This window comes from Scomber japonicus, chromosome 2 (assembly GCF_027409825.1).
Source record: "Scomber japonicus isolate fScoJap1 chromosome 2, fScoJap1.pri, whole genome shotgun sequence".
NCBI lineage: Eukaryota > Metazoa > Chordata > Actinopteri > Scombriformes > Scombridae > Scomber > Scomber japonicus.
The window spans coordinates 8,132,626-8,155,055 of record NC_070579.1 but is presented as its reverse complement, the minus strand read 5'-3'; the positions used below and the strand labels follow the sequence as shown (position 1 = coordinate 8,155,055).

At 42.2% G+C, this 22,430-nt stretch overlaps 1 protein-coding gene across 2 annotated transcripts in view; it reads left to right on the top strand.

Annotated features, from left to right (window-relative positions):
* The window catches only part of man2b1 (mannosidase, alpha, class 2B, member 1), a 24,033-nt gene extending 3,083 nt beyond the window's left edge, over nucleotides 1–20,950 (top strand). The window contains exons 4-24 of one of the 2 annotated variants that reach the window (XM_053339430.1): nucleotides 1,450–1,623; nucleotides 1,747–1,940; nucleotides 3,092–3,224; nucleotides 3,316–3,461; nucleotides 4,489–4,688; nucleotides 4,800–4,920; nucleotides 6,315–6,393; nucleotides 7,020–7,129; nucleotides 7,734–7,841; nucleotides 8,592–8,708; nucleotides 8,951–9,133; nucleotides 9,269–9,366; nucleotides 9,976–10,096; nucleotides 10,618–10,736; nucleotides 11,439–11,540; nucleotides 12,772–12,859; nucleotides 14,480–14,560; nucleotides 15,333–15,557; nucleotides 16,708–16,857; nucleotides 17,728–17,830; nucleotides 20,292–20,950. In XM_053339430.1, coding sequence (XP_053195405.1) covers nucleotides 1,450–1,623; nucleotides 1,747–1,940; nucleotides 3,092–3,224; nucleotides 3,316–3,461; nucleotides 4,489–4,688; nucleotides 4,800–4,920; nucleotides 6,315–6,393; nucleotides 7,020–7,129; nucleotides 7,734–7,841; nucleotides 8,592–8,708; nucleotides 8,951–9,133; nucleotides 9,269–9,366; nucleotides 9,976–10,096; nucleotides 10,618–10,736; nucleotides 11,439–11,540; nucleotides 12,772–12,859; nucleotides 14,480–14,560; nucleotides 15,333–15,557; nucleotides 16,708–16,857; nucleotides 17,728–17,830; nucleotides 20,292–20,410 — 2,771 coding nt within the window. In that variant the 3' untranslated portion in view covers nucleotides 20,411–20,950. Of the gene's footprint in view, nucleotides 1–1,449; nucleotides 1,624–1,746; nucleotides 1,941–3,091; nucleotides 3,225–3,315; nucleotides 3,462–4,488; nucleotides 4,689–4,799; nucleotides 4,921–6,314; nucleotides 6,394–7,019; nucleotides 7,130–7,733; nucleotides 7,842–8,591; nucleotides 8,709–8,950; nucleotides 9,134–9,268; nucleotides 9,367–9,975; nucleotides 10,097–10,617; nucleotides 10,737–11,438; nucleotides 11,541–12,771; nucleotides 12,860–14,479; nucleotides 14,561–15,332; nucleotides 15,558–16,707; nucleotides 16,858–17,727; nucleotides 17,833–20,291 lie in introns of both variants that reach the window. The other variant, XM_053339438.1, reaches the window with a different exon arrangement.
* The last annotated feature ends 1,480 nt before the right edge of the window (nucleotides 20,951–22,430 follow it).

Sequence of the window (22,430 nt, the reverse complement as noted above, 5' to 3'; positions counted from 1 at the left end):
CCTCCCTTCCTTCTTCTTCCCTCCCTCCTTTCCTTCCTTCCTTCTTCCTCCCTCCCTCCCTTCCTTGACTCAAGGACAACAGGAGGGTTAAACAGACAACCTGAATTTTAATGCTCTCTGCAGCTCTCACATGATCTCATTATGTTATTGCCAAACAAACACGGTAATAATAACTTTTACAGTTTGAGTGACATTGAGTGAATAGCTCGTATATTTCAACACATCACATGTCTGGTTTTATTATAGCTGGACAGCTTTTGTGTCCTTCAGGTGACCATCAGCTGCTCCTGACCTCTGATTGTTAGTTTATGTGAGATTATGTAAGAAGAGGTAGAAGCCCATGTTTATGCACAATCTAATACTACAGTGTAAACATTATGGTTTTGAGTTTTAAGGAATAAGAAAAAATAGATGTGTCAAGTGGGAAATGTCACATTTGTAGCCACTAAAATATCTGTACTCATATTTGTTTGTTTTTTGCTTAAAGCTACTATAAATATGATTATATTTAGATACTGTACATGTAAATGAGTTAAACCTTGCTGGTGGAATTACTTCATATCAATGCAACAACTTAAGCCTCACATCTTGGATTTCCACATAACTAATATTAAGATATAATGGGTCTGTGAGATTATGTAAGAAGATGCAGAAGCTCATGTTCATGCACAATCTAATACTATAATATGAGCATGGGTGTTTTTAGTTTTAAGGTGGGGAAAAAGAAAGAGAGATTTGTATTTTAAAAATCACATTTCTTTAAGTTTTGTAGCCATTAAAACATCTTTTTTCTCAAAGCTATGTTACATCTAATTATTGAACATGTAAATGAGTTAAACCTGTAACAAAGTGATGTAACAAATGTCTTTTTTGCTGTTGGAATTACTTCATATCAATGCAACAACTTAAGCCTCACATTTTGGATTTCCACATAACTTAAATATAAGATAATTTGGGTCTAATTAACTAAAGATGCACTTCTATAATTTAGTGATAGTTTGTTAAAGTGTTGTAATGTCACACAAAACTGGAAGAACTAAAAACATATCAGATGAAAAAGAGACTAAAACTCTACTTTTGGTCATTTAGAGTGTAAATGTCACAGTGAGTGCAGTTACTCAGACTGTCCACCAGGAGGCGTTTTATTCATAGAGTGTAAATGTCACAGTGGGTGCAGTTACTCAGACTGTCCACCAGGAGGTGTTTTATTCATAGAGTGTAAATGTCACAGTGGGTGCAGTTACTCAGACTGTCCACCAGGAGGTGTTTTATTCACACTTCATCTTGTTGAAGGAGCTGAAACGGAGTTCATATATTTTTGGAGACACTGTAAAAATGTTGAAAAGTTTATTTTGGGGGTTAAAAGAAAACTAAGAGCTGTAGTAGGACAATATTTTTAAAAGAAGAATGCATTTTATTGTGTATTTTTCTCCGTGTGTGTGTTCGTAGACCGTAACGACATCCAGCATGCGGGCGTGCAGTACATCCTGGACTCGGTGGTGGACCAGCTGTTGAAGAATCCAGACAGGAGGTTTATCTACGTGGAGACGGCTTTCTTCTACCGCTGGTGGAAACGGCAGAGCTCCAGCATGCAGCAGACTGTCAAACAGCTGGTTAACGAAGGTACGCGAATCAATACTGTAGACTTATACTTTAACTTTTACACTGAACAGATTTCACTCCATAATCTGTTAAACTCTTCTTCCTCTCCTCCTCTTCTTCCTCCTCCTCCTCGTCTTCCTCCAGGCCGTCTTGAGTTTGTGAATGGCGGCTGGTGCATGAGTGATGAGGCCACTACGCACTACAGCGCCGTTATCGACCAGATGACCATGGGTCTGAGGTTCCTCAATGAGACTTTTGGGGTTTGCGGTCGCCCCCGAGTCGCCTGGCACATCGACCCTTTCGGTCACGCCCGGGAACACGCCTCCATGTTTGCACAGGTAGCTTAGCTCAAGTCGAAGACCAGAGACAAGCATTATTTATTTACCATTATTTATATAGTGCATGTCATACCTATGGGCAACTCCAATGTGCTTTACATAAAAACAAACTGTATTTAACTGTAAGATTTAAAAAAAACAAAAAAACAATTATAGTAAAAATATTGTCCCTAAAGAACTTTTTTTAAGTGAAGCACAAGGTGTTAAACAAACCAAGTACCAAGTTATATTATATTCAGTGTGTATCTTTGAGGTTTGACTTGAATGTTTATTGTAAATATCTGCTAAGCCAATTTTTTGAATGTCTTAAATCATAAATGGTTTAAATCCACATTTTTAGTCACATTTTTCTTATTTCCTGCCTTTTATTGACGCGTAGCTACACTTCTTTGTGCTACTACAGCCACCTGTTGATAAATAAGATCATATTGAAACTAGTAGCAGGAATATCTCACCTGAAAGTTTGAGTGAGTTCATGTGAACAGTACAAACAAAGTGTAAAAACATTGCTCCATCGTACTACTAGTGGTCAAAGTCTCCACATGGTAACTAGACGTTGTTTAATGTGCAAATAGACCAAGAAACTCATGTTTTATGAGCTTTAATAGTCAGGAATAAGTAAAGCTAACATCTAATATTCTAAAAGCACACATGGAAACTAGACATATATATATTAGAAGGTTGTTTTTGATAAATATTCAATTTGGAAATATAATATTTATTTATCAATGAATCAATGAATCAAACTTTATACTGTGTATATGTAGCACCTTTCATACAGACAAGCCTAGCTCTAAGTGCTTTACAGGTAGTTGATTGACGAGCTGATAATAAGACAGAACAAAATAAAAAATTAATTAATAAAAAAACAAAGAACAAATTGAGACCAATTTATGGGCATTAATATCAAATATATATGATTGTTGCTTTTGTATAAATATATTTGTTGCTCTGCTTTGTTCCAGTTATATATTCTGCTATTTTACCTTTTTCTAATGTTTTGTGTGTCTGAAACCGCATATTTAAAAAAAAAAATAGAATAATTTCACTGGTTTAAAAAACTTATCTTATATAATAAAAAATGTGAAAAAAAGAAAGAGTTGAAACTAGTTTGGAAAATAAACTAACTCCACATGTGTGTCTTGTTCCAGATGGGATACGACGGCTTCTTCTTCGGTCGTCTTGACTACCAGGACCGCACTCGCAGGATGATCGATAAGGAGCAGGAGCTTCTGTGGAGAGCGTCCGACAGCCTCACGCCACCGATGGCCGACCTCTTTACCGGTAATAAACCGTTACTAAAGGGCTGCTTCACCCAAATATCATCATCATGTCATAAAATGTGACCTTTTGAACTTTACCCCTCACCTACCAGGGATCCTTCCTAATGGGTACAACCCCCCCCCGGGCTTCTGCTGGGACCAGTCCTGTGACGACCCGCCGATCAGAGACGACCCCGACCTCGAGGATTATAATGTGGATGATGTGGTTATGCGCTTCATCGAAATCGCCAAAAATCAGGTCAGACACACTTAAAACCGCACACTCAACTAAACATTAACACACATCACTCCTGTGTGTGTAACAAAGACAAAACATACATAAAGTTAATTAAGATTATAGCTAAAATAATCTCTTCCTCCTCTTCCCCCTCTTCTTCCTCCACCTCCTCTTCCTCCTCCATCAGATTATTGAAGGATTTGAATTGAACTTTATCGTGGCAAAATTATATTGGACACAAATATGATTCAAAGCAGAGTATTTTTTTATCTTAAAGTGAAAAGCCTTAGCCAATAAATTGTCAGCATCATGATTTATTTCAACAGTAACATAGATGAAGAATAGATTTAATAGAACATTTTAACTGTGTGATGGTATATGATTAGATGTGGAAACGTGGCAATGCTGAAAAACTTAAAGTCCTTGTAAAGTAAGAATAAATATGTGTTCTGAGTTTGACATACCACAGAAAAGTGTGTTGTTAACCACCCTGCCAAATTTGAATGATTAAAAAAATCGCCAAATATATGAAATTAGGCTTCAAAGTTGTGTAAAAATCAGCCTCTTTCTCTGCTCCCAAACGTTGTGGGCGTGGCCGCCGAGTCCGCTGAAGCCCCGCCCCCTACCAAGTGTCACCTGTCAATCAAAGTCACCACCTCTACCAGAAACATGGACGCTAGGTCTGAGAGCTTTCTGCTGCTAACTCAGCTGCTAGCTCTTCTTATATACAGTCTATCTATGTGCTAGCTCAGCTGGTGGCTCGGCGGCTAGCTCAGCTAACTGGCTAACTGTAGACTGTAGTAGTATTAGTAGTGTGTATTTATACCTCTACAGCAGCAGGGGTGGGCTTAGGCTAAGCACAGCTATTATTGGGAAATCAGGTAGGCAAACATCTGTAGCAGCTGTATGAATTGTTAAATCTTCATGAATTTGATATATTTTATGTCCGTTCTGTCTAACCAAACAATAAACTCAAAACATGACATTCACATGTGTTTGATTATCTCTTTTTTTTCTCTTCCTCCTCTTCATTTTCCCCATCTCTCAGGCTTTGGTGTATAAGACCAATCACATCATCATGACCATGGGCTCAGACTTCCAGTATGAGAACGCCAACCTGTGGTACAAGAACCTGGACAAGCTCATCCACTACGTTAACGCCCTGCAGACAAACGGCAGCAAGATCAACGTACTCTACTCTACGCCTTCCTGTTACCTCCAGGAGCTGCACAGAGCAAACCTTACATGGTAGTATCAACTTTTAAATGAGTAAGGAAAGGCTCAAGATGAACCCTCAACCACAGTATGAAGAGATATTTTGTGTGTATTTTTGTTTAAATTTCTTTTCTTCTACATAAGGGCTTTGAAGACGGATGATTTCTTCCCGTACGCAGACGATTCTCATGATTTCTGGACCGGCTACTTCACCAGCCGACCGGCGCTGAAACGATACGAAAGGATCAGCAACAGCAATCTGCAGGTAATCTCAGGTTCAAAGAGTCATTACAACCAAAATCACATTTACTCCCATACTCTCATATTTAAATATTACACATGTGATCAACTGAGAGGAGATTTAAAGACATCTCAAACTCTTCCTTGTCAAGCTCTGTTCTGAGAGAGAGAGAGAGAGAGAGAGAGAGAGAGAGAGAGAGAGAGAGAGAGAGAGAGAGAGAGAGAGAGAGAGAGAGAGAGAGAGAGAGAGAGAGAGAGAGAGGGAGAGAGAGAGAGGGAGAGAGGGAGAGAGAGAGAGGGAGAGAGAGAGAGAGAGAGAGAGGGAGAGAGGGAGAGAGAGAGAGAGAGAGCGCCCTCTGCAAAGTTATGGTAAGATATTAGATATTTTGAGCCTTGGTGACCTCAGCGTGTCTTTTTTGTCCACTCAGATGTGTAATTACTTATTGACACAAAATGACCCCTGTCCTTCAGGTAAGATTCAAACCAGTTTAGGACTGTACCTTAACAAGAGCAGTCTTAGTTCTTTAGTCAAGTTGCTGCTTAGTTAAGTGTGAAAACGACAAAGAAATGCAGAACATGAAATATGGGGAATTACTGTAAACAGCTAAAATAGAAGAAGTATCGATAAGTGCTCACAGGGAGGGGTAACTGTTATAACTGTAAAAGCTGAAACAGTTGTCCAGCTCTACAGTACAGAGTGCAGAAATGAACAAACAGAGTTTAAACATCAGGATGAGATTAAATGCTCAGTGCATTGCTGTACCATCATAGAACTATGAATATATTCATATGCATGCATATAAATACATGCATCTAACAATCTATGGAGGGAGGGAGGACAAACCATATCAGCCAGGCCCCACCCCCACCACTCATGACGCAGACACATCTAAACATCTTATTACAGCGTTCAGCAATCAATACTGATGTTATTTTGACTTCATTCAACAGATAAAGCTTACACAGGAATAAACAGAAGTGAATGTTTGATGTTGTAAAATTTGAAAGTTATGTACATTTCTATGTCGTCTGCATCATTATGGTAAGATATTTTGTTTTGTTTTTCTAGCTGAGCATGTAGAAATTGAACACAAGGACCAAGAATGGAGCCTTCGTGAACTCAGTCTGTCTTTTTTGTCCATTCAGATGTGTGATTACATATTGACACTAAATGGCTCCTGTCCTTTAGGTAGGATTCAACCCAGTTTAGCACTGTGCCAGAAAATCCCACCCAGTTTTCCAGTCAATTTAGTAATGTGTTGTGGTCAACCGTGTCAGATGCAGCACTGAGATCCATTAATGCTAACACGGAAATACTGCCACTAACCTGAAGTCCTTAGAGAGACTGTGCTGTCTCGTTGTTCTGGTAACAATCACATATAAAGTCCTGTTGTAACTGTGCGACTGTTTTTTGTACAGACGTGTAACCAGCTGGAGGTACTCGGTGGTCCGGCCTCCACGAAGGGACCCTTTGGGGAAGGCGACAGCGACACCATGAGTGAGATTTGGAGTTTTCTCATTTTTGCTGTAAAACATCATTCATGGGGAGTAAAGCTGTTGTATCTCCCCCTAGTGGTCACATTTATAACTTAGGAGAAATAGTTTCCAACCTCCTTTCCTTCCTTCTTCCTCGCTTCCATCCTTCCTCCCTCCCTCCCTTCCATCCCTCCCTCCTCCCTCCTTTCCTTCCTTCTTTCCTCCCTCCCTCCCTCCTACCTTCCTTCCTTCTTATGTCAGTCGTCCTTCATTCTTTCCTTTCCTTCCTTCTTCCTCTCTTCCGTCCTCCCTCCCTCCCTCCTTTCCTTCCTTCTTCTTCCCTTCCATCCTTCCTCCCTCCTACCTTCCTTCCTTATTTTGTCCGTCGTCCTTCCTTCTGTCCTTCCTCCCTCCCTCCTTTCCTTCCTTCTTCCTCCCTTCCATCCTTCCTCCCTCCCTCCCTCCATCCTGCCTTCCTCTACTCCTTCCTTGACTCGAGGACAACATGAGGGTTAAACAGAGAAATGAACAACTCCCCAAATATAATTTATTCTCAGTATCATTGTTATAGTATCACAACCAATAAACACGACTGAAAACAAACAAACGCTTTGCTCCTGACTGTTGCTTCTGTGTTTTCCTTGGCAGAGAAAGCCATGGCGGTGGCTCAGCACCACGACGCAGTGTCAGGCACCGAGAAGCAACATGTTGCCAACGACTACGCCAGGAGGCTTGCTAAAGGCTGGCAGCACTGTCAGGTATTTCAAACTCAAGGCTTTATCTCGTTGAAGAAGGGAGGAAGAAGGAAAGGAGGGAGGGAGAAAGGAAGGAAAAGAGGGAGGTAGGAAGAAGGAAGGAAAGGAGGGAGAAAGGAAGGGAGGAAGGAAAGGAGGGAGGTAGGAAGAAGGAAGGAAGGGAGGGAGAAGGAAGGAAAAGAGGAAGGAAGGAAAGAAGGACAGAAGAAAGAAGGAAGGGTGGAGGAAAGAAAGAGGGAAGGAAGGAAGGAAAGAAAGAAGGAAAGAAGGAACAGTCAAAACAGACGGGTCAATTTGACCCGGGAGGACGACACAAAGGTTAAAGGAGTGTCATGTGAGCTAAAGCTATTTTGGCTCTCTATGTATCTTCTGTTTAAGATGAAGGAGAGATTACTTGTTGTTTTTTCAAATAAAGCTCTAAAATTGGATAAGCCACATTTTTTGCGTTATGGGAATTATCAGCCAAGCCGAAATGTGAGTTATTACCAATTAAACGCTTTAACTGTAACTGAAATGACCTGTTGTATTATTTTGTGTCCTTTTTTTTAATGTGCCTGTTGTATTTTTTATTGGAGATGATATGATGTATTTTATTTGCTCCTTCCAGATTTTGGTCAGTAACAGTCTGGCTGCTCTGAGCGGCTCAACTGCGGAGCGAATCTACTGTGACAACCTCAACATTAGTGTGTGTCCTCTCACTGAGTCCAGCAAAAAGGTGAGACGCACACACACACACACACACACACACACACACACACACACACACACGAAGTCTATACAAACTCACAAGACATTAAGGCTGCTCAATTAATCAAAATTTGATTGTGATTACGATTTTAAGAGTTCAAAACTAATAAAATCGAGGGGAAACGATTTTTAATAATAAGGAGATAGCGCTCAATAACAAAGGTTTTATTTTGAAAAGCTTAGACAGGAAGCCACCGGAAGCCTCCGCAGCTCTGTGAGTTTGACAGAAGCTGAAACACACAGCGAAATGTTTTAACTGTAAGTAAAAGTGTTTCCAGCCTGCGTCAGACGATGCTGAGTTTACTGACTAATTATTAAAAACCAGGAAGTGTTGTGTGAACTATCGTCATGGTAACCAGCTCAGCACTAATATCTCTGCACATTTCCTGCTGTGTGTTGCGTTAAGCGGCAGATAAAAGGCTGCTGCTGGGAGAGAAAATGTATTAAGCTGAATGGACAATAAATGCAGCATGTTTCTAAAGTTTAAAAAAAAAATCGTTTTAATAATCGTGATTTCAATTTTGACCTAAATAATCGGGATTATGATTTTTTTCCATAATCGAGCAGCCCTACAAGACGTGTGTAAATATGTAAACACTCAAAATTAAAATGCATGTGCTTCAGCTTCATTATATCACATCTTTATAAAGTTAATATGATTTAATCTGAGTTGTTTTAAATATAAATAATGATACTTAAACCCACATCTGTCTCTCAGTTCTCAGTCAATGTGTACAACCCTCTCGTTCGGCCCGTCACTTGGCCGGTGAGGCTTCCAGTCAACGGATCAGCATATGCGGTGTCTGATGCTAACGGGAAGTCTGTGGACTGCAAGGCCAGTGTGTGTGTGTGTGTGTGTGTGTGTGTGTTTGGCAGCATGCAGCATGAGCTAATCCATAACAAGATGTGCCAGAAAATGACACATCTTAAATGAAAAGTCAATATAAGATGCCAAAAATGATGAAGACAGGATTTTATAAAATATAATCTAGATCCTAAAGAATTCAGATTAATCCTTTTAAAAAAAAACTGGGAATACATTTTTAAAAAACAGCCTCTCTGTGTCATTTTTCCCAGGTGGTTCCAGTGTCCAGCGTCACTCAGGATGTGAGGAAGAACCGAGGCTCCGCTGTGAACGAGCTGGTGTTCCAGGTGCAGGCTCCTCCTCTGGGCTACAGCACCTACTCTGTCTCCCTGCTTCAGAGCGGGCCTCCACCCGCCTCCACGCAGCCCCGCACACCCACAGCCATCCAGAACAAGGTCTTCACATGTTTAAATATTAGGGGAATAATGCTTTAAAGATAGGAAAATAAAAATAAGAAGCATAAAAATAGAGTTAGGATTGTTCAAAGTCATTTATTGTGATGTTAAACTAAGTTGTATTCTCTCCTCCAGTACCTACAAGTGACCTTTGACCCCGACACCGGCCTGTTGAGCAGCCTCAGCAACCTGGAGACCAAACAGACCGTGAAGCTGACGCAGAATTTCTATTGGTTAGTATTTCTCCGACAGTAACACACACTGTTAAAACCATAGACTGTATAAAAGTCTGGACTGCTGCTCGGAAGCCAATAGTTTCGGATCTAGGCAGCACCATCTTGAAAATTTCAGGTGCATGCTGGGAAAAATAAAAACACGGATTCTACTTATATGGGCATGAGGCGGAGCCATGGGCGGAGCAGGGAGGTTGCTATGGTTGCGAGGGCTGGGTCTCGAGGACATTGGGCAATCAACCTGTCAATCAGGACGTAGCCACGCCCTAATGCATACCCTGCTTTATCATCAAATATAAAATCAGGGAGGCCAAAATGTCCCAAATGAACATCATACTGCATTGAAGAAGGCTTTAAACTAGCGATTGAGACCATAAACACATTTTGAAAACGTTTACTGAGGTTAGAAATCAAGTGAGAAGTTGGTGAATTCTCCATTGACTTGTATAGAGACGGTCGCCCCCTGGTGGCCTTTTGATAGAATGCAGCTCTAAGTTACTTCCGCGTTGGCCTCATTTCAGAGGACCAGAACTCCCAGCCTTTGTTGTTAATGTGTATGTGTGTGTGTGTGTGTGTGTGTGTGTGTGTGTGTGTGTTGGATGTTTTCAGGTATAACGCCAGTGACGGGAACAATTCACATAGCAACCAGCCTTCAGGCGCCTACATCTTCAGACCGAACTCCTCCACGCCTTTTATCATCAGCAAGACGGCCAAGACTGAGACGGTTCAGGTAGAGAATATCTCAACGTCACGTCAAGTTTAATTAAAGTTAATTTACTACTTTCCTTCCTCCCTTCCTTCTCTCCTTAATTCCTTCCCCCTTTCCTCCCTCCCTCCTTACTCCTTTCCTTCCTTCCTTCCACCCTTCCTCCCTCCCTTCTCTCCTTAATTCCTTCCTCCTTCCCTCCCTCCTAACTACTTTCCTTCCTCCCTTCCTTCTCTCCTTAATTCCTTCCTCCCTTCTTCCTTTCCTCCCTCTTTCCTTCCTTCCTTCCTTCCTTCTCTCCTTAATTCCTTCCTCCTTCCCTCCCTCCTTACTACTTTCCTTCCTCCCTTCCTTCTCTCCTTAATTCCTTCCTCCTTTCCTCCCTCCCTTCTTACTTCTTTCCTTCCTTCCTTCCTTCCTTCCTCCCTCCCTCCTTACTCCTTTCCTTCCTTCCTTCCTTCCTTCGTTGAAGTATGAATTGACTCATGTATTTATATACTACCCCTCCTCTGCCCCCCCCCCCCCCCCCCCAACCCTCCCTTCAGACCTCGGTGGTGCAGGAGGTGAGGCAGTGGTTTTCTCCCTGGGCCTCTCAGGTGGTTCGTCTCTACGCTGACAGCAGAGCTCTGGAGCTGGAGTGGACGATCGGGCCGATTCCCATCGAGTGAGTGTAAAGTATATTAATATATTCAATGGAAGTGAGTATTAACCCTCCTGTCGTCCCCCCGGGTCAAATTGACCCCATCTCTCTTTTGACTGTTCCTTCTTTCCTTCCTTCCTCCCTCTTTCCTTAATTTTTCCTTTGTTCTTCCCCTCCTTCCATACTTCTTTCCTCACTTCCTTCCTTCCTTCCTTCCTTCCTTCCTTCCTTCCTTCCTTCCTTCCTTTCTTTCTCCTTTCTCTCCCTCCCTCCTTACTCCTTTCCTTCCTTCCTTCCTTCCTTCCTTCCTTCCTTCCTTCCTTCCTTCCTTCTCTCCTTAATTCCTTCCTTCCTCCCTCCCTTCCTTCCTTCCTTTCTTTCTCCTTTCTCTCTCTCCCTCCCTCCTTACTCCTTTCCTTCCTTCCTTCCTCCCTCCCTTCCTTCCTTCCTTTCTCTCCCTCCTTCCTTCCTCCCTCCCTTCCTTCTCTCCTTAATTCCTTCCCCCTTCTCTCCCTCCCTCCTTACTCCTTTCCTTCCTCTCTCCCTTCCTTCCTTCCTCCCTTCCTTCCTTCCTCCCTCCCTCCCTTCTCTCCTTAATTCCTCCCTCCCTTCTCTCCCTCCTTACTACTTAAAGTAGAGCCATAACCAGTTCATATGTTGTTAATATAGAAATAGAAATACTTAATTTATTTGTTTGTTGTTTTTCTCTCTTTCTTTCTCTTGCAGTGACGATCTGGGGAAAGAAGTGATCACTCGTTTAGACACCAGCATCAAGACTTCAGAAATCTTCTACACAGACTCGAACGGCCGAGAGGTGCTGCAGAGAAAGTAAGCTCACCTCAGACTTCAGATTCAAGATTCAAGATTCAAGATTTCCTTTTATTGAAAATTTAATTCTGCACTTCCATACATAAGAAAACGACATATTGGTCATCTTAAAAGACAAGAACAAATTAGTGCAAATTGAAATGAGTAAATAGGAATCTAAAATGAATGGGCCTGTATAGAAGTCATAATTAAAAGGATGTTCATGTTCATAAAGTGTCTAAACTGCCCATTATCTATAGAGTGCATGAAGAGCCTCTTTAAGCCCATTGAGAAAAATATGTGCTAGTAAGATCACTATTGGACCCCAGGAAGTGTAGCCGTTGCCTGGGTAACAGCTAATACAATAATCCTCAGGTCAAGGAAGGACAGGAGGAAGGAAGGAAGGAAGGAAAGGAGTAAGGAGGGAGGGAGGAAAGGAAGAAGGAAGGAAGGAAAGGAGGAAGGAATTAAGGAGAGAAGGAAGGGAGGAAGGAAAGTAGTAAGGAGGGATGGAAGGAGGAAGGAATTAATGAGAGAAGGGAAGAAGGAAGGAAGGAAGGAAAGGAGGAAGGAGGAAGGGAGGAAAGGAAGACAGAAGGAAGGAATTAAGGAGAGAAGGAAGGGAGGAAGGAAAGTAGTAAGGAGGGATAAACTAAATAAACTAAAACAAAAAACTATTTAACTTAATAGCTCAAGTTAATATATCAATGCAAACTGGTCGCAACTATCACACTTTTAAATATCAGAAAGAGTGTAAGAAACTTTGTCTTTTTTAAACGATATCCAGCATTGTCTCTTCATTTAACCCTCCTGTCGTTCTCCCGGGTCAAATTGACCCCGTCTGTTTTGACTGTTCCTTCTTTCCTCCCTCCTTCTCTCTTTCTTTCCTTCCTCTCTCTTTCCTCCCTTCCTTCCCTCCTTCCTTCCTCCCTCCCTGACTCCTTCTCTCTTTCTTTCCCCTCCCCTACCTTCCTCCCTTACTCTCTCCTACCTTCCTTCCTTCCTCCTTTCCTTCCTTCCTTCTTTCCCTCCTTCCTTCCTCCCTCCTTTCATTCCTTCTTCCTCCCTTCCTTCCTTGACTCGAGGACAACAGGAGGGTTAAAGAGATATTATAGAAACAGTTGGTTGTAATCTGTAACTTCACCACTAGATGTCACTAAACTCTACACACTGGTCCTTTAAGTGAGAGAAGGATAATCTGACAGCTGTGTGTGTGTGTGTGTGTGTGTGTGTGTGTGTGTGTGTCCCAAAGGAAAGACTTCAGGCCCACTTGGCACCTGAAGCAGTCGGAGCCCATCGCTGGAAACTACTACCCCATCAACTCTCGTGCTTTCATCAAGGTGTGTGTGTTAGAAGTATGACATCACCTCTACAGCTGCTACTAGTGATTATTATCTTTATCGATTAATTTGATTATTCTTGATTAAATGAAAAATGATCACAACTTCCAAGAAGCCAAATAATATAACCCTCCCGTCGTCCTCCCGGGTCAAATTGACCCCGTCTCTTTTGACTGTTCCTTCTTTCTTTCCTTCTTCTGTCTTTCTTTTAATTTTTCCTTCATCCTTCCCCTCCACCCTTCTTTCTTTGCTCCCTCCTCCTTCCACCCTTCCTTCTTTCTTTCCTCCTTTCCTCCTTTCCTTCCTCCTTCCTTCCTTCCTTCCTTCCTTCCTTCCTTCCTTCCTTCCTCCCTCCCTCCTTACTCCTTTCCTCCCTCCTTACTCCTTTCTTTCCTTCCTTCCTTTCTCCCTTCTCTCCTAAATTCCTTCCTCTTTTCGTCCTTACTCCTTTCCTTCCTTCCTTCCTTCCTTCGTTCCTACCTTCCTTCCTACCTTCCTTCCTTACTCCTTTCTTTCCTTCCTTCCTTTCTTCCTTCTCTCCTAAATTCTTTCCTCTTTTCGTCCTTACTCCTTTCCTTCCTTCCTTCCTTCCTTCTCCACTAAATGTCTTCCTCTTTTCATCCTTATTCCTTTCCTCCCTCCTTCCTCCCTCCTTCCCTTCCTCCCTCCCTCCTTACTCCTTTCCTTCCTTCCTTCCTTCCTCCTTTCCTCCCTCCCTCCCTCCTTACTCATTTCCTTCCTTCCTCCTTACCTCCCTCCCTCCCTCCTTACTCCTTTCTTTCCTTCCTTCCTTCCTTCGTTCCTACCTTCCTTCCTACCTTCCTTCCTTACTCCTTTCTTTCCTTCCTTCCTTTCTTCCTTCTCTCCTAAATTCCTTCCTCTTTTCGTCCTTACTCCTTTCCTTCCTTCCTTCCTTCCTTCGTTCCTACCTTCCTTCCTACCTTCCTTCCTTACTCCTTTCTTTCCTTCCTTCCTTTCTTCCTTCTCTCCTAAATTCCTTCCTCTTTTCGTCCTTACTCCTTTCCTTCCTTCCTACCTACCTTCCTTCCTTCCTTCCTTCCTTCCTTCTCCACTAAATTCCTTCCTCTTTTCATCCTTATTCCTTTCCTCCTTCCCTCCTCCCTCCTTTCCTTCCTTCCTCCTGTCCTTCCTTGACCTGAGGACACCAGGAGGGTTAATAGACTAATCGTTGCAGCTCTAATTGCTTCAGTAAAAATAGCTGCTGGAAACTAAACTAAATAAGAAACTTAAGTGAATGTTACATAAGGAAAGATGTTTTTGTGTAAATTTGAGCATCATGCATGTAGTTTATTAACCTCATGGTGCAAACACTGTTATGCAGCTATGAAGTAAATAAATAAATAAATATATTAGTGCAAGTATAAACCAAATGCAACTCTTTCCTCACACGTTTTTTGCTCCAGGAAGTTTATAATATGTACTTTTTCACTTCTCAGCTTACTTGAGTAACTGTGTGTGTGTGTGTGTCTGTGTGTGTGTGTGTCTGTGTGTGTGTGTGTGTGTGTGTGTGTGTGTGTGTGTCTGTGTGTCTGTGTGTCTGTGTGTCTGTGTGTCTGTGTGTTTGTGTGTGTGTGTGTGTGTGTGTGTGTGTCTTATCAGGATGACGAGGACCAACTCACTGTGGTGACAGATCGCTCTCAAGGAGGAGGCAGCATCAATAACGGCTCTCTGGAGATCATGGTCAGAGACACACACAGAGTCATTTAGTCCATCACTGTCAACATATAAATTACTTTAATTCACACACACACACACACACACACACAGTTCTGCACCACACTGCAGGCTCATCCTCCATTTTAAACTGATCAGACCAAACAACAACACAGAAACAGACTCGCTCTCTCTTTAAAGTGTAAAGTAAGAATAAATATGTGTTCTGAGTTTGACATACCACAGAAAAGTGTGTTGTTAACCACCCTGCTAAATTTGAATGATTAAAAAAATCGCCAAATATATGAAATTAGGCTTCAAAGTTGTGTAAAAATCAGCCTCTTTCTCTGCTCCCAAATGCTGTGGGCGTGGCCGCTGAGTCTACTGAAGCCCCGCCCCCTACCAAGTGTCACTGGACGCTACGTCTGAGAGCTTTCAGCTGCTAGCTCGGCGGCTAACTCAACAGCTAACTTGGTGGCTAACTCGGCTGCTAGCTCGGCGGCTAGCTTGGCAGCTAACTGGCTAACTGTAGACTGTAGTAGTAGTGGTGTGTGCTGAATGTATTTATACCTCTACAGCAGCAGGAGCGGGTTTATGCTAATGATTTTCAGACACGCCGACTTTATCCTGAACACAGAAATCTTGAAACACAGTTTGTGAAGCCTAGCTCCACAATTCAAATCTAAATGGTTGAAATGCTTTTTACACCTTTTTTTAGAAATACACTTATGACCTATTTAATGTGTTTAGAAGAAAACGTCTGAATTCACTTTACACGGCCTTTAATCTCCGTCCTCAGCTGCACCGCCGGCTGCTGTACGATGACGTCCGTGGCGTTGCCGAGCCCCTCAATGAGACCTCTCACATCTTCCCCAAGGGGCTGGTGGTCCGCGGCCGCCTCCTGCTCTCCCTGGAACGCCCGCCCGCCGCAGCCGACGCACACCGCCCCCTGGCTCAGGAGGTGGTACTGCAGCCGCTGTTGACGTTCACTAATGGAGAGCTGCACCCGAACACTAAACTAGAGGTGAGAGGTGGATTAAATATGAAGAGGCTGCAGGCAAATAATGTTTTATATAATCCAAATAAGCATAAATCAGACTACCTGTTGTATTAATACTGTAAAAATGACCTTTGACCATAAATTGGACTTCATGAGCCACTGTGTGCACAATTTAGAAGATTTTGGACAAGAATTTACTGTTTGCCTTCAGAATAATGTAAAATATTATATAAAATATCTACTTATAGTTAAACTACACAAGTTTAACCTTCCTGTCGTTCTCCCGGGTCAAATTGACCCCGTCTGTTTTGACTGTTCCTTCTTTCCTTCCTTCCTTCCTTCCTCCCTCCTTTCCTTCCTTCGTCTTCCCTTCCTTCCTTCCTCCTTCTCTCCTCCTTCTCTCCTCTTTCTTTCTATCCACTCTTTCCTCCCTTCCTTCCTTTCCTTCCTCTCCTCCCATCCTTCCTCCCTCCTTTCCTTCCTTCCTTCCCTCCCTCCGTCCTCCCTTCCTTCTTTCCTCACCCCGACCTTCCTCCCTTCATTCCTTCTTCCTCCCTCCTTTCCTTCCTTCCCCCTCCCTTTCCTTCCTTCTTCCTCCTTTCCTTCCTTCCTTTCCTTCCTTCCTTCCCCCCTCCCTTTCCTTCCTTCTTCCTCCTTCCTTCTTGCTTCATTCCTTCCCCCCTCCCTTTCCTTCCTTTCCTTCCTTCTTGCTTCATTCCTTCCCCCCTCCCTTTCCTTCCTTTCCTTCCTTCTTGCTTCATTCCTTCCCCCCTCCTTTTCCTTCCTTAACTCGAGGACAACAGGAGCCAATAAGTCAATAATTTTCTGCTGGTTTTTCTGCTGTCCTGTTTTTGTGCATATTTGTATTTTCAGACACTGTGCTCATTTATTTTATTTATTTATTTTTAATTTTTACTCAGGAGAGCAGGCTCAGCTGTGCGTCCTTCAGCTTGACTTATACTGCCATGTTTTGAGGTCCAGTTAGCGACACATAGCACAATCCCCTTACTCCGAAATATAAAATATAAAGGAAAGAAATCAAAATACACCCTGTAGTATTTATTTATTAGGATTATTAGGATATTTATTTGTCCTCTATCTGGTTAACAGTGTTTGAATGAACCATTTGACTTTAATAACGACCGTAATGTTATATATTTTTTTGTGTCTGTAGTTCTCGGGGCTTCAGGCTGCGCTGCCCCCTGCTGTCCACCTGCTGACACTGAGCCAGTGGGACAAAGACTTGGTGCTGCTGAGACTGGAGCACCAGTTTCAGAGCTGGGAGAGTAAAGTGAACTCGCAGCCCGTCACCGTCAACCTGCAGGTCAGACTCACTAAAATCACTCAGTCAGATAACAGTTATTAAAAGAGACGTAAATCAATAAATATCAACAGTAAATACGTAAATATGTGCTAATTTAACCGTTACATACTGTTCATATTCAGACTTTTCTCAGTGTATCCTCTTAATTCGTCTCTATATATGATTTCAGTGGCACTAAAACATTTTTAGAAAGTTGTCTTATGTATATTCTGGGTCATATGACGATAAGTCTACATTTCTGGCTAAAAGAACATTTTTTAAATATTTTTTCTTCTTCTTTCATATCTTAAAAAATGGGTTAAATTAGACCCTGAACAGTATGTTAAGGGTTAATATTGATTTTTTTTTTATATCATGATTATATTGTAATGTCTCCTGATCGAGTGATTAATAGACAAAATCCTGAACTCTGCTAAGCTGTGAGTTGACTTTTAATATAATAGATGATTAACTGATTAATTAGCTCTACATGCTGTTCAGGGTCAAATTTGACGAATTTAACATACAAAGAAATAAATATATTCAAAAATGTCAAAAATATTCATTCTTCATATTTAACATCATTTGCTGACATAGTTTCTCCTGACTTATGAAACATTAGATCATAGTATAGTGTTTTTTATATAGTTTTGATAACTCATTCTGCTCTCTAAAAGCTTCATTAAGGATTAATCATGTTCATCTGTGACTGATGAGATATTTATGAATGATTTGTGGTTCATAAGTTTGTTATTGAGACTAATTATTATGTGTAACTGGTCAGAATATGAACAGTATATAAGTGTTAAGACAAATATGAGTAAAGATAATAAAACAGGTTGGTTTATAGTGATACTGATGGATCACCTCTCCTCTTTCACCGGACTGTAGAAGCTGTTTTCCACTCTGGAGGTGCTGGGAGCCTCTGAGCTGAACCTGTCGGCCAATCAGTGGAAAGACGACATGACACGTTTTGATTGGACGGCGCAGACAGGTAACGAACCCATCCACCCATCACGGTCTAGATCAGGGGTTTATCAGGAGGTTAAAATCCACTGAGGTCCAAATTTGTGAACATTTCCTCAAGTGAAAGTCCAGAGCATCATAATGTCCGTGTTATTTTTTAGTACCTTGAAGTAGCGATAGGTTGCGAGGGCTGGATCTCAAGGACATTGGTCAATCAACCTGTCAATCAGGACGTAGCCACGCCCTAATGCATACCCTGCTTTATCGTCACATATAAAATCAGGGAGGCCAAAATGTCCCAAATGAACATCATACTGCATTGAAGAAGGCTTTAAACTAGCGATTGAGACCATAAACACATTTTGAAAATGTTTACTGAGGTTAGAAATCAAGTGAGAAGTTGGTGAATTCTCCATTGACTTGTATAGAGACGGTCGCCCCCTGGTGGCCTTTTGATAGAATGCAGCTCTAAGTTACTTCCGCATTGGCTTCATTTCAGAGGACCAGAACTCCCCGCCTGGTTCAAACACAGCTTAAAGGGGCCAATAACTGGTTTTATCTGCCATTAACTTCCTTAGACAAACCATGTAATGTCATTATACACATATTATAGTATAAGTAGGTGAAAGGTTATTAGAAATCAGCAGCAATGAAAAGGAGTAAGACCTGCACACTGACTCCAAGTAATCCTAAAAATGCTCAGAGTAACTTTAGTCTGGAGTGAAAAAACAGCCAGAGGACAGAGACATTAAATTAAAAAAGGGTTCTTCCTCTTGCAAAGTCACCATTTTTGGCTTGACAAAGGCACTAAAACAGAGGTGTCAAACTCATTTTCATTCAACGGCCACATACAGACCAATTTGATCTGATGTGGGCCTGATCATTAAAAAGATGGAGGGAAAGAAGGAAGGAAATAAGAAGGGAAGGAAGGAAGGAAAGACAGACAAAAAGAAAGAGGGAAGAAAGGTAGGAAGGACAGACAGAAGGAAGGAAGGAAAGAAGGCAGGACAGATGGAAAAAAACAGAGGAAGGAAGAAAGGAAGGAAGAACAGATGGAAGAACAGAAGGAAGAAAGGGAGGAAGTAAGAAAGGAAGGTAGGAAGGACAGATGGAAGGAAGGACAGAAGGAAGGAAGAAAGGAAGGAAGGAAAATAACACAGAAAGGAAAGTGGGCCGGATAGCACCCCTCGGCCGGCTGGTTCTGGCCCACAGGCCGCATGTTTGACACCCCTACACTAGAAGAAAGCTCAACCTTTACTTTACCCCAATAGTTTACAATTACCTAAAAAAAACAAAAAAACAACTGAACATCAAGCAGCCAGAAGACGCTGTGTTCGTCTCCTCCTCCGTCAGCTGTTTGGTGAGCTGCCAGTCACTGATGGACCGCTTGGCTCCGTACAGCCAAGAGGATCGTGTTCGGTTCGGTTTGAACAGCAGAATAAAAGAGAAAAGAGAGAAGAGAGAGAGAGAATACAAGAAATCCACCAATGGCTTTTTTTTTTATAATGCTTTTTTGCGAGGGAGGTAAATCACCGCTCCGTTACAGACAACTTAACTGTAAAGACTGTTTTCCTGCAGCGGCTAATTAAACAGGCGATGTAATATAATGAGTCATAAATGCACTGCAGTGGTTCATGGTCTTGATAGTAATCGTGGAGGCAGGGGTGGCAAACATAAGGCTCGTGGGCCAGAACAAGGGCTCCGACGCTTCCTGGAAAACCTGGAAAATGAGAGAAAAGGTCAAATGTTCTGGAAAAGATTTTAGATATCCTGGAAAATGATTTCTCCTTTTTTATAAGGTTTCTTCTTCTGCTAATGTTGAATGGGAAAGAAAGAAAGAAAGAAAGGAAGAAAGAGGAAAGGAAGGAAGAAAGAGGAAAGGAAAGGTAGGAAGGAAGGACAGAGGAAAGGAAAGGTAGGAAGGAAGGACAGAGGAAAGGAAAGGTAGGAAGGAAGGACAGAGGAAAGGAAAGGAAGGTACGATGGAAAGAAGGAAGGGAGTGAGGGAGAGAGGAAATGAAGGGAGTGAGGGAGAGAGGAAATGAAGGAAGGAAAGAAGGGAGTGAGGGAGAGAGGAAATGAAGGAAGGAAGGAAGGAAGGAAAGAAGGGAGTGAGGGAGAGAGGAAATGAAGGGAGTGAGGGAGAGAGGAAATGAAGGAAGGAAAGAAGGGAGTGAGGGAGAGAGGAAATGAAGGAAGGAAAGAAGAGAGGAGGAAGGAGGAAAGGAAAGAAGGAAGGGAGGTAGGAAAGGAAGGAAGGGAGGTAGGAAAGGAAGGAAGGAAGGTAGGTAGGTAGGGGAGAGGAAAGAGGGAAAGAAAGAGAAAAGGAGGGAGAAAAGAAAAAAGGAAGGCAAGAAGGACAGAGGAAAGGAAGGAAGGAAGGAAAGAAGAGGTTTATTACAGTAAAGTCCTAATATAGGTTATATGAGATCACATATAGCTCTATAGGAGTTTAACAATCCTTTTAACTTCCTGTCACTATTTCTTAGGTGCTGAGTCGCTGCCGAAGAACTCCGAAGCCCCCTCCGCCGCTGCCGCCTGGGAGGTCACCTTGAAGCCGATGGAGATCCGAACCTTCCTGCTCCGAGTCCGAGTCAGCCTCAGATAGCCAATCAATCCTCACAAATTCAATTCTTACCAAAAAAAAAGAAAAAAAGAGGTTCAATCAATTTAAGCCCTCCTCCTCGGCGGCCTCTCGCTTGTTGTTTTGATTCAAACAGGCAGGAACTGTTTCTTACACCGGTCGGAAAATGTGCAGACGCTCGGAGAAAAGAAGAAAGGAGAAAAAAAAAAGGATGAATAAGGCTTTCTGTGTTTTAGAAAAGGAGAACATTGAGGACACTATAGAGTGAAATGAATTGTTTGTACTTGGGTTAAAAAAAAAAGAAAAAAAAAACATCTCCGGGTTTCTTTTGTTTACGTTTAAATGGAGACGAATGAAAAGTTTAAACTCCAACAGATGTTTTTTTTTTTTTTTTAAGAAACTCAGAGAAAGAAAAAAAAAAGGTTATTTGGCATTTTAGTGACACTGAATGTATGAAATCTTTTAAGATGTACTGTATCCTCTTCCTCCTTTTCTTCCTCCTCTCCCTCTTCTTCATCCTCCTTTTCTTCCTCCTCCTCCTCTCCCTCCTCCTTTTCTTCCTCCTCCTCCTCTCCCTCCTCTTCTTCTTCCTCCTCCTCCTTATTCCTCCTCTTCTTCTTCCTCCTCCTCCTGCTCTTCTTCTTCTTCCTCCGCTTCCTTCTCTTCTTCCTCCTTCTCTTCCTCCTTCTTCTACATCCTCCTCTTCCTCCTGTATTGTGTGTACATGACTTGCTGAAGCTGCCTTTTGCACTGCAGATATATCAAAAATCAAAAGAAAAACTGACAACAAAAAGGTCCAAAAAAAAAGGTTGAACTTTTTCTAACCCTAAAACCTTTGACCCCCTCTGTTTTAACTGTTCCTTCTTCCTTCCTTTTCCTTCCTCCCTTCCTTCTTTACTTCCTTCCTTCCTTCTTTTCCTTTCTCCCTCCCTCCTTCTTTCTTCCCTTTGTCCTTCCTTCCTCCCTTCCACCCTAAAACCCTTTTTTCAGCTTGTTCACTTAAAACACATGAAACTTTACAGATTTACACATTTTCTCTCTACAACAGATGTTTTTTGGGAACTCAGATCCTGCTCATCACTTAAATCGAACAAAAAAAAACAGATTATTTGACATTTAGTGACACTAAATGTCTGAATTCTTAAACATTACTTACTGAAGCTGCCTTTGAATTAAACACTTTGTGAGATTTTGACATTTCCTCTCTGGTGCCAACTGACTGCCTGATATGTAGCCTTTGTGTATTTCTGCACATATTTCTGTACATACTTTTGAAAATGATTTTATACTGATTGAGCAGTTCATATTAAAGTCAATCATTCTTACTTCCTGTGTTTAACGTGTGTCTGTTTAGCATAATTATTGACCTGAAATGGGTAAAACTTCACAATAAAACTGTTATAAAGGATTTATACATTTTTAAAAACACACTTAATAAACCATTAACCCTCCTGTTGTCCTCAGGAAGGAAGGAAGGAAGGAAGGAAGGAAGAAAGGACAGGACTAAGAAGGAAGGAAGGAAGGAGGGAGGGAGGAAGGAAGGAGGAGAGAAGGAAGGAACGAAGGAAAGGAGTAAGGAGGGAGGGAGGAAAGGAAGGAAGGAGGAAGGAAGGAAAGCCGTAAGGAGGTAGGAAGGGAGTAGGAGAGAAGGAAGGAAAGGAGTAAGGAGGGAGGGAGGGAGGAAGGAAGGAGGAGAGAAGGAAGGAAGGAAAGGAGGGAGGGAGGAAAGGAAGGAAGGAAAGCCGTAAGGAGGTAGGAAGGGAGTAGGAGAGAAGGAAGGAAGGAAAGGAGTAAGGAGGGAGGGAGGGAGGAAAGGAAGGAAGTAAGGAAGGAAAGGCGTAAGGAGGAAGGAAAGCAGGGAGGGAGGGAGGAAGGAAGGAGGAGAGAAGGAAGGAAGGAGGGAGGGAGGGAGGAAGGAAGGAGGAGAGAAGGAAGGAAGGAAGGAAAGCCGTAAGGAGGTAGGAAGGGAGTAGGAGAGAAGGAAGGAAGGAAGGAAAGGAGTAAGGAGGGAGGGAGGGAGGAAAGGAAGGAAGGAAGGAGGAAG